At 34.3% G+C, this 13,559-nt stretch overlaps 1 protein-coding gene across 1 annotated transcript; it reads left to right on the forward strand.

Moving 5' to 3' along the window:
* The first annotated feature begins 3,372 nt into the window (after positions 1 to 3,372).
* On the forward strand, positions 3,373 to 12,184 carry LOC110459980 (probable S-adenosylmethionine-dependent methyltransferase At5g38100). The gene is made up of 10 exons (XM_021512648.1): positions 3,373 to 3,461; positions 5,181 to 5,293; positions 6,686 to 6,798; positions 7,621 to 7,731; positions 7,820 to 7,918; positions 8,232 to 8,373; positions 9,398 to 9,525; positions 10,362 to 10,489; positions 11,152 to 11,323; positions 11,481 to 12,184. The coding sequence occupies exons 2-10, from the start codon at positions 5,286 to 5,288 to the stop codon at positions 11,717 to 11,719; spliced, it is 1,140 nt and encodes a 379-aa protein (XP_021368323.1). The 5' UTR covers positions 3,373 to 3,461; positions 5,181 to 5,285; the 3' UTR covers positions 11,720 to 12,184.
* Positions 12,185 to 13,559: the final 1,375 nt, after the last annotated feature.

Below are 13,559 nucleotides of genomic sequence, written 5' to 3' on the forward strand. Positions count from 1 at the left end.
AAAAAAAAAAAAAAAATTATTTTGCACATAAATTTACAATGACATTGTCATTTCTCACAATGCCCAGCGATATTACAGCAGCCGTCATGTTTATTTATATTGGATATTGTAGTTCCGGTCAGTGTTGTATTAATACGCTTAGAATTGTGTCTCGTGATGGATGGTAATTAAAGTCCCATCAACGACACAGCTTTCAAAGAGGCTATATAGTGACAATGCCATGCAAATGTAAATATTCCACCATAATGCACGCACATATGTTGATTATTTCTTAAATATGTCCCTGCATCAAAGTATGTACATGTATATTTACATTCGCTCCCATTGAAGCTGTGTAAACCGTGACTGCGTATACATTACCGTATACGCAGTGAGATTCCTTGGCGACCATTGTTTCTTATTGATGACGTAATTTACATTATGACGTCATAATGGTAACGTTGGAGATCCATCGCTGCTCGCAGGCTGTAAGCTGTTCATTTGTTTGGATTTACGCACGTTACGGAAGCTTTGTACCATTATAAAAGCAAATGTATTGGAGTAAGCTTTATTCTGAGTGTACCATCATAGTACGAAAATATGTAAATATAAGAATTGATCTTCAGTTTGACTGCGTATACGGTAGTATGTACGCAGTTGGCACGAACATATTCTTTATGGAGCGCTAACGCGCTCCATAGAATATGTTCGTTGCCAACTGCGTTCATACTACCGTATACGCAGTCAAAACGAAGGTCAATCCTTAAATAAGAGCATGACAACAATTTAAGATAAAAGTATAACAATGCAGTATATGGTATCATCACAGTCAATGTTATTTACAATTTAGTAATATTAAAAATGTAATTTAATATTGTACACTTGCATATCACACAAGTGATATGATATGATTAAGCACTATCATTGTCAAATATACATATAATGCTACATGTAATATAGCAAAGGGTAAAAAATGACAAGATATACACTAGTATGGTGTGTATTATGGTGTGTATTAAAATCCGACAATGGAGTCGGTGGTGCAAAAAGTAATTTATTATAGAAAATTATCAAATGACATTTGCCTTTTACTAGAAACAAGATGTAGGAAGCTACATGTATACGTTATGGTGTCAATATAAGGGAGATAACCACAGATACGCTATTCATACGATAAATTAAACATCATAAAAGAAATGTTTTGAACTTAAAACTTAATACTTGTTGTAGTACATATATAAAATACGGAGGTATATACATAAGATTTTGTAAAGTAATGCTGCAGGTATCTGCTTTTAAAAACCCCAACACTACCTGAGCCTCAAATACAAATGACCGTTTAGGATAATTGGTTCTGGTAGTTGTAGCATACAATTTGTTGGATACAGAAGCTCTAGTTGTTTTCCAATTAACAATTTTTACATAAGAAAAGATATTAGCTAAAATACCTGGGTATTCACAATGTAAAACTTTATAAGAAAGAACAAATTAAAATGTTGCAATAACATCTTCTAACCTTGGCCTATAATAGACTGTACTACATTATAAAGACATCTGCTACCAATCAAAGGATTAGGTGGCTTCAATGTCTAGGCAGAAGCAGAAAAATGAAGAAGAGTAAGTAACATAACGAAAACAAAAGGTCTTTTCACCATTAGTCAAAAAAACCTTATAACACTGCATCACTCATCGGGGGTCCTTGGGGCCCAACAGGGGGAAATTCAGTAGACAAAACTACTCTCGTAACAGAAACATTTTGACGAAAATAGTTTGCACATAGTTTCTCGTTGTAAACACTGCAATACATAGGATCACCTATCCCCAGTCATACATGCATGTCAGTCGAAATATATTTATCCGTAACGCTGTTTGGAAGTAATAAGATTTTAAATAAATAAAAAATAACCGAAACTGTAGCATAAGGCCAGGAACTTTAATCTGTTTAAATTACAGCTGCTCATACCTCATACGATAGTAGAACGATAGTATAATGAGGTGCTGTATCTAAGTAAATATCAGGAACTTTAGCAGGGCAGATCCATAGCGACATGGTTAAATATGCGGTTAAGGCAACTTGTGGAAACCGGGGCGAGTTCGGCCATTGGGTAACTCCGGCCACTCCTGGTATTTTAGTCTTGAGCAAATATTTACAACTTTTAGGATTTTAGCAGTGCAGTTCACTGGGCAGGACATTCATACGAAAAAATGACGGGAAAATTATAATTCTAGATAACTAAAAGCGAGAAAATAATTTTTTTTGGGAGGGTAGAAAGAAAATTATGACCTCACTTCTTTCCAGTTTAGCAAACTTTTTGTAAACCTAAATGCTACTTATTGATGGCATACGTGTAACAAACCGACAAATTCACATGCTGGTATACATACAAGCCTAGGATTGAGTTTCGTATTGCTCTAATATACAGACTTCTTAAAATATAAATTTTGGACAGGTTCGGCCAATGCCATACACGGGAAGCAAGGCATTTGCGGGAAAAATTGACGTTGCATGCTTTCTGACGTCATGATTATGCAAATTCCAATGTGGGCCGAACTTACATGTACCCCAGACATCCTGCCGAACTTACCCCAAGGCGGTGCACATTAGCTAGGACATACACTCTTCCAACAGTAAAGAGTTTAACAACTCTTCAAATACGGACATGCTTGCCATTCTGTTATAGTTTTATGAAGGACATGGACTTTTTTCTTCCGAATGGTGTAAATAGACATAAATTTTAACAAATACTGTCCAGAACGACTTTAAATAATGAAAATTGGCCAAACTTGCCCCTGCTTCTTACCCGATATTTTGAAAGAACTCCCACAGGCGGGCAGGGGTTTGGGAAGGGATGAGGAATCCTTAGTTATCCACCCTCCCCACCCAATATATAAATATATAGAATAGTATATTGAATTATGCAAGGATTGGATTCTAGCTTTTCTACTGACTGTGCATAAAATGAAACAGTTAAATTATGCAGAAAACTGTATTTGCATGTGTGCCCGCTGACTAGGTCTCACCTTTTTCATAATAAGTAAACATGGCGTGTTAAACCATAATCATTAAACTATGAATCAATGCAAGCAACTGTTGTCGTACCCATTATTTCGGATTGTCCATTTGCTGTCACTTAATTCTGTTATTGTAAATTGAAATATAAAATTTAAAAAAAAATTGAATTGAATTACAGCTATTTTAATCTAAAACAAATATTACTGGTCAGGTAAAACATGAATCATTATGTGCAGCACCGCTCAGCTAAAGGCAAAGTCATTGAAGAATTAATTAATCTAAATCAAATATTACTGGTCAGGTAAAACATGAATCATTATGTGCAGCACCGCTCAGCTAACGGCACAGCCATTGAAGAATTAATTAATCTAAATCAAATATTACTGGTCAGGTAAAACATGAATAATTGTGTGCAGCACCGCCCAGCTAAAGGCACAGCCATTGAAGAAGGAATTGAGAAATCAAACAGGTAAGCTGAATCTGTGTCCGTTTAGTTTAAATATACAATAGTATATTTAGATAAAAGGATTCATAGAGTAGCACAATAGTTTGAGGGAGACCGTGCAGAGTTCGGGAGTGCCAGGTTGAAATCTCGGTAAAAATGTAATCCAATGGCGCTGGTTTGTTTCTACTTCAATTGAGCGTACATCATCTTCAATTAAACGACTAACATGTAATTAACACAACACACAGTATAACATGCACTTCGACAAACACGGGTAAGTGTAAATTATGATGTGTCAAATTCTTTCAGATTAATTGGAATTTATTGAATTTTCTGAAACAAACATCAACAACAACAGAATGAAAGTTCAAATAGGTGTTTTAAATTTAGGTTGTTTTACTGATTTAAATCTGTTTTAATGATAAATTAAAACCTTTACGGGAAACTGAGTTTAAGGAACATAACTTATATAATAAAAAATCTTTATTCTTAAAAACAACGCACCGGGACATTGGACGACGGAAGACCATCTATTTCATTAGAACAATACGTTGAAAAAACCTCTTCCAATCAAAAATGTTTAGGTTATGGTGTTTCCTGTTTTTTCTCCTTCTTTCGCTTTCGAGATATTTGATAAATCACCTGTAATTTGTTTTCGTAGGAAATATTAATTTTGCATTTTCTTCTATATATTCTGCATTTTAAAAACTTTATTTTTGCAATTGACACACCTCGTGTAAACGGTAAAGGTTACCCTTGGCAACCTCCCCTCCGCTGCTTCCATCGAGAAAGGTATGGAGAGCAAACAGCTTAAATATTATGAAAAGTGCAAAATTCTATGTTCTTACTTCAAATTCCTGATAATTTGTTGTTGATTTCGATGGTGTTTGTTATCAGCACCACTACCTATTATGTGCATTGACTTTGTATTTTGATTTGAAGTACCATTATGTTATGGGTATGCACATGTGCTACCAAACGTTCCGTTGTTTTTGTTTTTTGGTGCAGGGGCCCCCTCACCTCAAAAAAAGTTATATGTTCGCACTTCCGTATCTTTGTATAGGTTTGTACTTCACTATTCGTTGCCATATTGATTAGTTAATTTTGGAATGGCATTCGGCAGTTACATTTTGTGAACTACAGTATTACCCTACCTTACCTTACCAGTCAGCTTCATGCATTTCTGCATGTTGCCTGACTGGAGAGAAACTTCCAAATAGATCTTTCTTGAGCTGCCACTTTTGCCTCCTCTACAGACCAACAAGTACCCAGTCTTGTGAGGTCTCTTTGGATGACTTTCTCCATGTCGTTATATGCCGTTTCTGAGTTTCCCATGGGTTTGGTATCCACTGGTAGAGTTGTTTGGTGATCCGGTTGTTCTCCATGCGTTGTAGATGTCCAAACCACTGCAGCCTGCACTTTCTGATATTTTTTGTGAGCATTGGTTGTTTAGTCATGTATCTTACATGCTTAATTGTGACATGTTGCCACCACACAATATGCAAGATCTTTCTTTGTCATCTCATGTCACAGGCATTCACTCTGGCATCATCTCTTTTTGTCTGTGAACTACAGTATGAAGTAAAATAAACTTTTTAATTGCTGAATTTGTTGACTTTCTTTTACAGACACTTTGATCATGATGTCAATAATAAATTAAGGGATACCATTGTCGTATCTATCATTAACTTGAATGCATGAATCTATTACTTGTTTCAGTGCCTTGCTTTATCTCTTTTCAAGTGGCGGCAGCACATATAGGTGATACATTGTACAGGTAAATGAAGAATACACTCAGCCGTTCTACTCAGTAAACCATCTGTATCAGCTACAAATACACCGAAGACAATGTCGAGGTACTAGTCTATATTTACATATATATCAAAAGAAAAATCTCAACCACATACTTCAGACTTTTTAAATGAACGAGAAAATTTGACGAATTTGTGTATACGTGTAGCGGATATCGCTGCAGCGAACCTTTATGTGACGTCATGGTTTATTACGTCAGAATTTCTCCTTTAAAACAACATTCTGAAGAATATCCTTGATGAGATAAAAGTGCTTAGGAGGAGTTGTTGAGATATTTTCAATTTGTTTTCTAGCTGATTAAAGCCATAAACATATTAATAAGTAGCAAACTTAGCCTTTGAAACGTTCACATAAAAATTAGATAAAAATAATAACTTATCATTTATGCTTATCATATAGCATACGGTCATTTATTAAATGCAGTATTGCAACATCATCACATGATTGTTCAATCGGGAACTGCCGGCACTAACCGTAAACGATTATTGTCTCGTTCACGGAGAGTACCGACTATTTCCGATTGATAATAATGTGTCTGTAAAGTTTGCAATATCACCCATTGTGACGTCACAAGCAACAAATTCGATGACGTCATCATTCACGTTTGTCAGTGTTTAGTTAAATTTGTCCCTGTCCAAAAAATGAAAAAGCAAATGCACAATTAAACGTGCTTTCTATGGGCAAATGTTGCTAGAATGATAGAGACCGTTCTTGTTTCAAATCGTCGATTTGACCAATGGATAACAACCGCTTTATATGTTCTGACAATGGCTATCAGAGTAATACAAATTTAACCGCAGTAGAAAATATAGGACTTTGTATTTGCATTGGATGTAAACTGATTGTTTCAGTATACTAAGGTTCATCGGGTTTGTAATAGACCTTAATAACACACGATTTCCTAATTTCATATTTGTCTATTTACATGCAATGCTAAATTTGTCCATTTTTATGAAATAAACTTTGTCTAGTGATATTGTCAGGAATATGATTGTTTGGTATTATCACCATTGTAGCACAAATTCAGACAAAATATTATGATAAGCAAATTCAATCATCTTTACCGTTTGCCAAAATGCTATGGGTTCTGCGGCGTCCATTGTCAGATCGAAGTCAACTTTTTGGCCAAAAACGATTTCTTCTCAATAACCAACATGTCTAATATGAAAGCGTTTGGCCAGTAGTATGCGGGTGTAAGGGGTACCAAATATGTTTAAGTTAATGACCTTGACCCTCTAATGATATTTCGACAGGTAACTTTATTTAGTATATTTAAATATATTTAACCTTGGTCCATTTTAATGTTAATGGTGTGCGATTCAGATCAGGTGAGCAATACAAGTCCATTGGAACTCTTGGCTTGATTACATATTATTGTTTTGTCGACTTTCCGGATATTATGATGCTACAAAATATTTTTTTGTTTCTGTTTTTAGCTATTATCCTACAATGAAGATGGCGACCAGCTTTAGTGATGAGAAGGACGACATGTACAATGTTCACGGCCACATGGGCAATATCAGTCGGGCGGCCATCTTAGAAAGTCTAAGTGAGATACAATTATTTACCATACATAAGCATTCCCGCAAAAAAACCCACCTGTAATATATGAAAAATATAACATTATGTTATATTTAAGTTAGGAAAATTAATCAACATGAATATTTTTATACAGATTCGAATACTTGATGTCTACCATTGAAAAATCTGAGAAATTCAAGTCTTTTATTTTTATTAATATGAAATATCTAAAGGTCAAGGAGTGAATATGAATTTCTAATAAAGATTAATGACATATCATTTTATAAACATATTCAAATCCTCGGTTATTTGTTTCACCCGTGTATACAAAATTATTGTTAATAATCATATCACGTTAGAATACAATGAAATGCTCTTTTATATATTTCTGGGATACTTATGATAATATTCTTCTTTTACGCGCGCCAATTTGTGAGCCAAGTTTTCTCACATGATGCCTCATTTTTATTTCACCAACAAGTAGCGTACAGCTGCTTCGGTACATTTGCACGCTGCAGCTTGTTGCCAGTTTCAGATATCGGTGTGTTTAAAAAGATAAAAATGTACATGCAGACGTGTACCTTCATTTGACAAAGAAATGTCGTCCTAGACCAGCTACAAAATCGACCCACGTATTTGTATTTGCAATATATGGAGCTTGTTTGGAGGAGCGTTAGTTTATTGGAATAAAAAGAACATTAACGTGAAAATCGATCCCAATGATGAATTATTAATAACAACTGGAAATTGTCGTTACATAGAGGATGTGGTTTAATACATCAAAACTTTATTATGATATATAAAGATAATGTTATGTTATGTTTAATTGCTATGACTTTAATTCATTTAGGAAGAATACTTAGTTCAAGGCAAGCTTCCAAGACGGAACATCCAGTCAACATAGCAGATTATGGAACTGCAGACGGACAAGCTTCTCTGTCGCTCGTCAATGAAATGATAGGTAAATATAATACCATTAGACAAGAACAAATCTTTCAATATAAAGTGCCTCTTTCAATGCAGGTTAAGAAAGTACAATTATGTTACAGATGTCATACAAACAGATCTGGGGAAGGAACAAGCCATTGTCGTGTACTATAACGATCAACCGATGAACGACTTCAATCGGCTAAGCAAAGTCATCCAAGGTTGTATAATGCATTACGATGTCTTTCAATGACATTATGACAGGATTATTTATTATTATTTAAAATAGATGTTCATTTCTTGATTTTGCTACCAATTGGTTTAAATTAGCAATGTTGAATCAAACGTATATAATAATTTATATAATTTCATTTTAAGAACAGATAAGACATAGATTCACGTAAGATATATCTAAGAGTTCAAGGGATACTGTTTTGATTTGTAAAATATTTTCCGTACATCTCTGAATTAATGTTGACAATTTCATAAGCACTGGTTAGCAAAATGCATCGAGTTGAAGAATGTGTTTCTCAGGTAATAGACAGGATTCTGGACTAACTGTTGACAACCACGTCTATTCGGTGATCGTTCCTATGACTATGTTTGAACAATGTCTCCCTGACAATTCTCTGGACCTCGCAATTTCCTCTGCAGCAACACATTATTTGTCCAAACAGTATGTATCAGTGACCTGTTGCAGACAAATTTTAATAAATTTAACATTGTATACCGGAAATTGTTCGCCCAATCCAACGTTCGCCCTTCGTTGTAAAATCCATATTCTCCCCATTTTAATTTCGCCCTTCACGTTGTATTACTAGGTATATTATATTATTTACTAATGTTTGCTGTAATGATATATATAGGAAACGTTATATCTTTGCATGTAAATAAATCACTGTTAGTCTTGTCCGATCGGAACGATACTTTCTTTTCACTGAGTAAATTGTCGGTTTCAAGTTCAGTTGAAGCGACGGCAAAATAAGTAAATAAAACGCTACCAATTCCTGCGCTTTTTTTTCGATGCAGAAATATTTGCGTCGTGTTTCCTTACAAAATGTCATAAACGAAAAAATATATAGTTTTTTCCATTGAATACTTATCATATTTTATTTGTTTGGCAGAATATATGGACATTTTCACTCGTGCTCCCCACTCGTGAAAAATGTCAATATTCTGCCATACTCGTGAAACATATATAGTATATAAAAGGAAACCATTTAATATCTTTTATATTTTATAGGTGTAAATCGACATGAAACTAAAGGAACTATACATGTCAAGTTGTAAACCTGTTTTAAACCCGAACATATCTATTGTACTATATCCTCTTTGCTGAATTTATATTTATAGTATTTGTGCAATTTGTACAGTTTTCTATTGATTATTATCAATTTGTTAGAGACTGCTAAATATTTAATCTTTCATACTTTTGTTTTGAGGAGTATAGCTGGTAGAAATATATTTGTTAGAAATGCTTGTATTTATCTAATCTAGGCAAGTCGACTTCACAGATAGTAAAATCATTGTGTGTAAACTGTTAGAAATAAGTAAATATTCTCATCGCATCTTCAAGAACATTTCAATACGTTGCAGGGTGTGATATTTCAAAATTAAAATAACACAAAAATGTTACCGAGGTGCGAGCCCTTCAATTTATTTTTCGTTTTTTAATTCGTATATTATTTTTACAATTTCAGAGTTTGTCAAATCAAAAACGGTGTTTTCATTGATGAAGCAGACGACATTGAACAATGTTTGATGAAAGAACAAGCCAAAGCTGATTGGAGGTCTTTTGTGATTTCAAGGGGACGGGAACTAAAGCCTGGTATGTCACATTGAATTTCGAAACTGATTACACGTATTTTATTTGAAATGTAAAGGAAAGCCAAGGAATGTATATATCACTGAATGTATAAAGTCCTAGTACATTATTATCCACTCCTGGCAAAATAAAAACACTTGTATTAGGACCTGTCTTAGGACTACAATGTATAAAAAAGCATCAGATTTGTTTTATTTCAGCCTCCTAAACTAACCTATGCTTTTAAGCTACCACTTAATACAGGAAAATGTTTGTTAAATACAAATTTCACTTGTGTTTACAAATGTCTCCATACAAATATCTGTCAACAATTCTTTTTTAATATGCATTCTTTACATGATGACGTCAACATAATAATACCAAATAACTGCAATAAAACTCGCTTTTAGGAATAGATATTTATAGAACAGAGTAGAAATCATATTATTCATTCAGATGCAATTGCTACAATATTAATCAAAGTTAAAATCATCCTATAAATATCAATTTAAACATCAATATACATGTAGGTGTTTCGTTAATGCGTTTTTCTCAAATTGGCTGTTTCTGCTATTTAAGGTTTGCTGTTGACTTAAAACTGGTATTTAGTCTGTCACAAATTATATTCGCCATCGTTATTTCATTCGTTATTGATATGATTGTATTTTTATTGAACAATACCATGATGATATATTTTAAGTTGTGATTTTTTTTCGCTTTAGGTTCAATTTATTTGAATACAATTGTAAAATAATAGACTTTAGATTGCAATTACATTATATGAATTCATCATATTGGCATCTTCGCCCGTTAAATGTTTAAATAGCCTTTGATACAGTTATGACTTACTTTTGTTTTAGATAGTTTTCTTATAACAACGAACTCATCTTCAGATGAAAATGATGATGTAACATTGCTTGTAGACGGGGGATTTCCTTGTCTCGGGAGCATCATTTCTGATATGGCGAGAGAAGGCGTGGTTTCTCAGGTGTGTAACTAATCTGTCTGTATGTATGTAGTAACTGGTGCTTAATATAGTATGTTAACGATACCCATACCACTGCCGAAACTGTAAATAAGTGTTGGGAACTGTTTTTCCCCGACATGATTATAGCATTGATAAATCATTTCTGAAAAGAAAAACATACATGGGGAACTTTAAGACAAATAATAAAGATGAAATAAACAAAATATAACTAACAACAGTGTTAAGAGTGTAAAAATTCAGTGGGGCTAGACCGGGATTCGAACCATTGACCTCAGATTTATAAGCTATCGCTCTTACTGACAGAGCTACCTTATCATTGGAATTATCCTGGTTCAAATGTGCTACAGCTTTATCCAAAAGGAAATTAAAAGCGGTACTGTATATACGAATAAAGCACAGTGTAGTGGGGCAGAGATCCTTAATATATATGTATAGGGTTTAATAGTCAGCTTTCACTTTCCGGTGTTGCTTCATGTATTTAGGTCATTTTGACAAATAAATGAATTCTTTTGATCTCAGCACCACTGGGTAATCTTAAATGCCAGAAATGGTGATATTGTGCAATAACCATTTCCGTTTGACTTTCTACATCAACAAACTAAACATCCTTCATTTGTATTTACAGTTGTTATTACAAAATAACCAATAATCTATATTCACAGGAGGAGTATCTTGCAACAAACTTGCATTGCCACTATCTGAGAAAGCTGGCTGATTTTGAGGAACCGTTCACCAGTGCTCTACCGGAAGTAAGGGAACTTGGATTGGAACTGGTGTCTGTTAAAACAACTAAACACTATCCGCGACACCCAACGTTTGATATTGTCAACAAAGGTGAGGTTTATTCAGGAAGCATCAAAACCTGGATGGGCAAAGGATTTTAATGTTATATGAACTTTATAAAGAATTGAATGAAGAAGACAAAAGAAATTTTAAAAAAAAGAAAAAGAAAAAAATATAATATTATTTATAATTACTTCTCATATTCCAGACGAGGCAGAAAAACTGGAATATTCCCGCACAATAGTCGCTTCGATCTACCCGTGGATGCATCACGTGCTTTACGGGGGATTGTCTGTTTCCCGAACGGAGGATGAGAAACAGACCATCATTGACCAATTCTTCACCAGATTTCAAACGTATGCGTTTAATCATTCAGACCATAAACCATACGTGATCTGCACAAAAGTAGTCATGAAAAAAAATTCACATGTAATGAACAACGAATGATACTTCTTTTTGTATATATCGAAAATGGAAAAATTTAACCATAGCAAGTGTATAATAAACAGTTATTTACACTCAGTTGATATTTTAAAAACACATATGATTCCAGCAGTATAGATTCTACTATATCATGCAAATGTAATCAGTGTACCACAACGGCATCATAATGTACGAATGAACAAGGTGCTGCAGTTTTGTGCAAATACATTGTTGTAATCTCTATTCAAGATCAAAAGAAATTTGTTTTATAGTTCAAACGACTTCTGTTCAAGAATCGAAAAACCTAGAGTCATCATATTCGTCTTTAGCTTGCTAGAGAGCTGCAAAGCTACAGTTGCGAAAAACCCATTGCCTTACATTCAAGGTTATATGGCATTTGTTCAAATGCTCAAAAGAGTTCTCTCAAGAACCAAAAGTCATAATGTCATAATATTTGGACATTGGCAAGCTGTTATGAAGAGCTATATAGTTGGCACAAAATTACTTTCGAGGTCATATAGGTCAACTGTGCTACTGTGTTAACTGTTTTAAAGATGTTCTTCTTGAAAACGAGGAAGACTATGGTCAAGATATTTGATTTTGAAGCATGCTTTGGTGAATGGCTATCAGGTTTGCTAAAATATATTACCTTGACCAAGTTTGACATTTCCGGAGGTAAAATAGATTAACATAATGCAGGTGCAAAAAATGAAGAGTTCTGCTGTTTAGCCTACAGAAGTAGCTTGACTGCTTTATACATTTTGAAATATAGTGGACTCTGACTCGATTTGAAGGTCAAATAATAACGCTATTTTTTTTTAAACAGCAGATGAGCGATACAGGTCAAATGGACCTCTTGTTTGTAAGAAAGTAGCATCGAGAGTAATATACATGAGCTCACTGGGATAATTATTATTGAATATATATTTGTATAGACTAAGTATAAAGGCAAGAGGAAACCCAGACATAAACAATAGAGGCGGCGCAAATCCTTAAATCATCTTTTATTTATTTATTGGTATTGAACCTTTCTATATCTTGGACTGAAAAGTCGTCATGACACTAGCCTTGATTGGCGATTTGAAGATAACCCTTTATAACTGGTGAGCTTTGCCCGGCAGCTGATGTCACTGTTACATGGGGAGGGGCTTACAAACAAGATAAATGGAAAATTAGGGGTCGGATGAGATTCATCATTTGCCAATCTTGTCGCGCGAGATTTCAACAGAACCCTAATGATGTTTGGGGTTAAATGATGAATCGTTGATTTTTAATTGATTTATTTCGAAATTCGTTCTCATATATAAATTTATACATGTAGGTACAGCCATGCTAAAATAGAATCAGCAGCACTAATATTTAATNCCCCCCCCCCGGCCCAGGTTATTGCACTTTAACATTTGGTAATTGATACAGCATGCAAACAAATGGTTGACAATGCCACATACAGCTGTTTTGTCCTTCAATGAGTCAGCGGATAATACTAGGTCTAAGTTACTGTTGTAACAGAAGGGACGGAGCGTGACCCCCTCCCCCTTACTTTATAAAGCTTTAATTTAGAATTTAGACGTGCACTGGTTATTTCAAATTGAAGAATGTGTATAGTTTGTATATTTTGAGCCATGTCACTATTCAAAAGAGTTGCATATATAGGACATACTGTAGGAAGTACACCGTTATAATGGTTCCAACACTTACCCTCAGGTAACCAACGAATGGCACATACACAGTTTATATCATTTGTATCGTCAGAATTCGGTAATCAAACATATATGCATTAACTTCAAACCAAATATAATCACATTATGTGTGACGTCGTTGCCCAACAATAGCCTACCCTTGGTCTAACACAGTTCAAAACAGT

This window comes from Mizuhopecten yessoensis, unplaced genomic scaffold (genome assembly GCF_002113885.1).
Source record: "Mizuhopecten yessoensis strain PY_sf001 unplaced genomic scaffold, ASM211388v2 scaffold10275, whole genome shotgun sequence".
NCBI classification, from domain to species: Eukaryota; Metazoa; Mollusca; class Bivalvia; order Pectinida; family Pectinidae; genus Mizuhopecten; species Mizuhopecten yessoensis.

Bases quoted from the DNA above. Each gene is read 5' to 3' on its own strand.
- LOC110459980 (XM_021512648.1), top strand. The intron at 7,732-7,819 runs GTAAATATAATA...ATTATGTTACAG, and splicing joins GCTCGTCAATGAAATGATAG to ATGTCATACAAACAGATCTG. The intron at 10,490-11,151 runs GTGTGTAACTAA...CTATATTCACAG, and splicing joins GAGAAGGCGTGGTTTCTCAG to GAGGAGTATCTTGCAACAAA.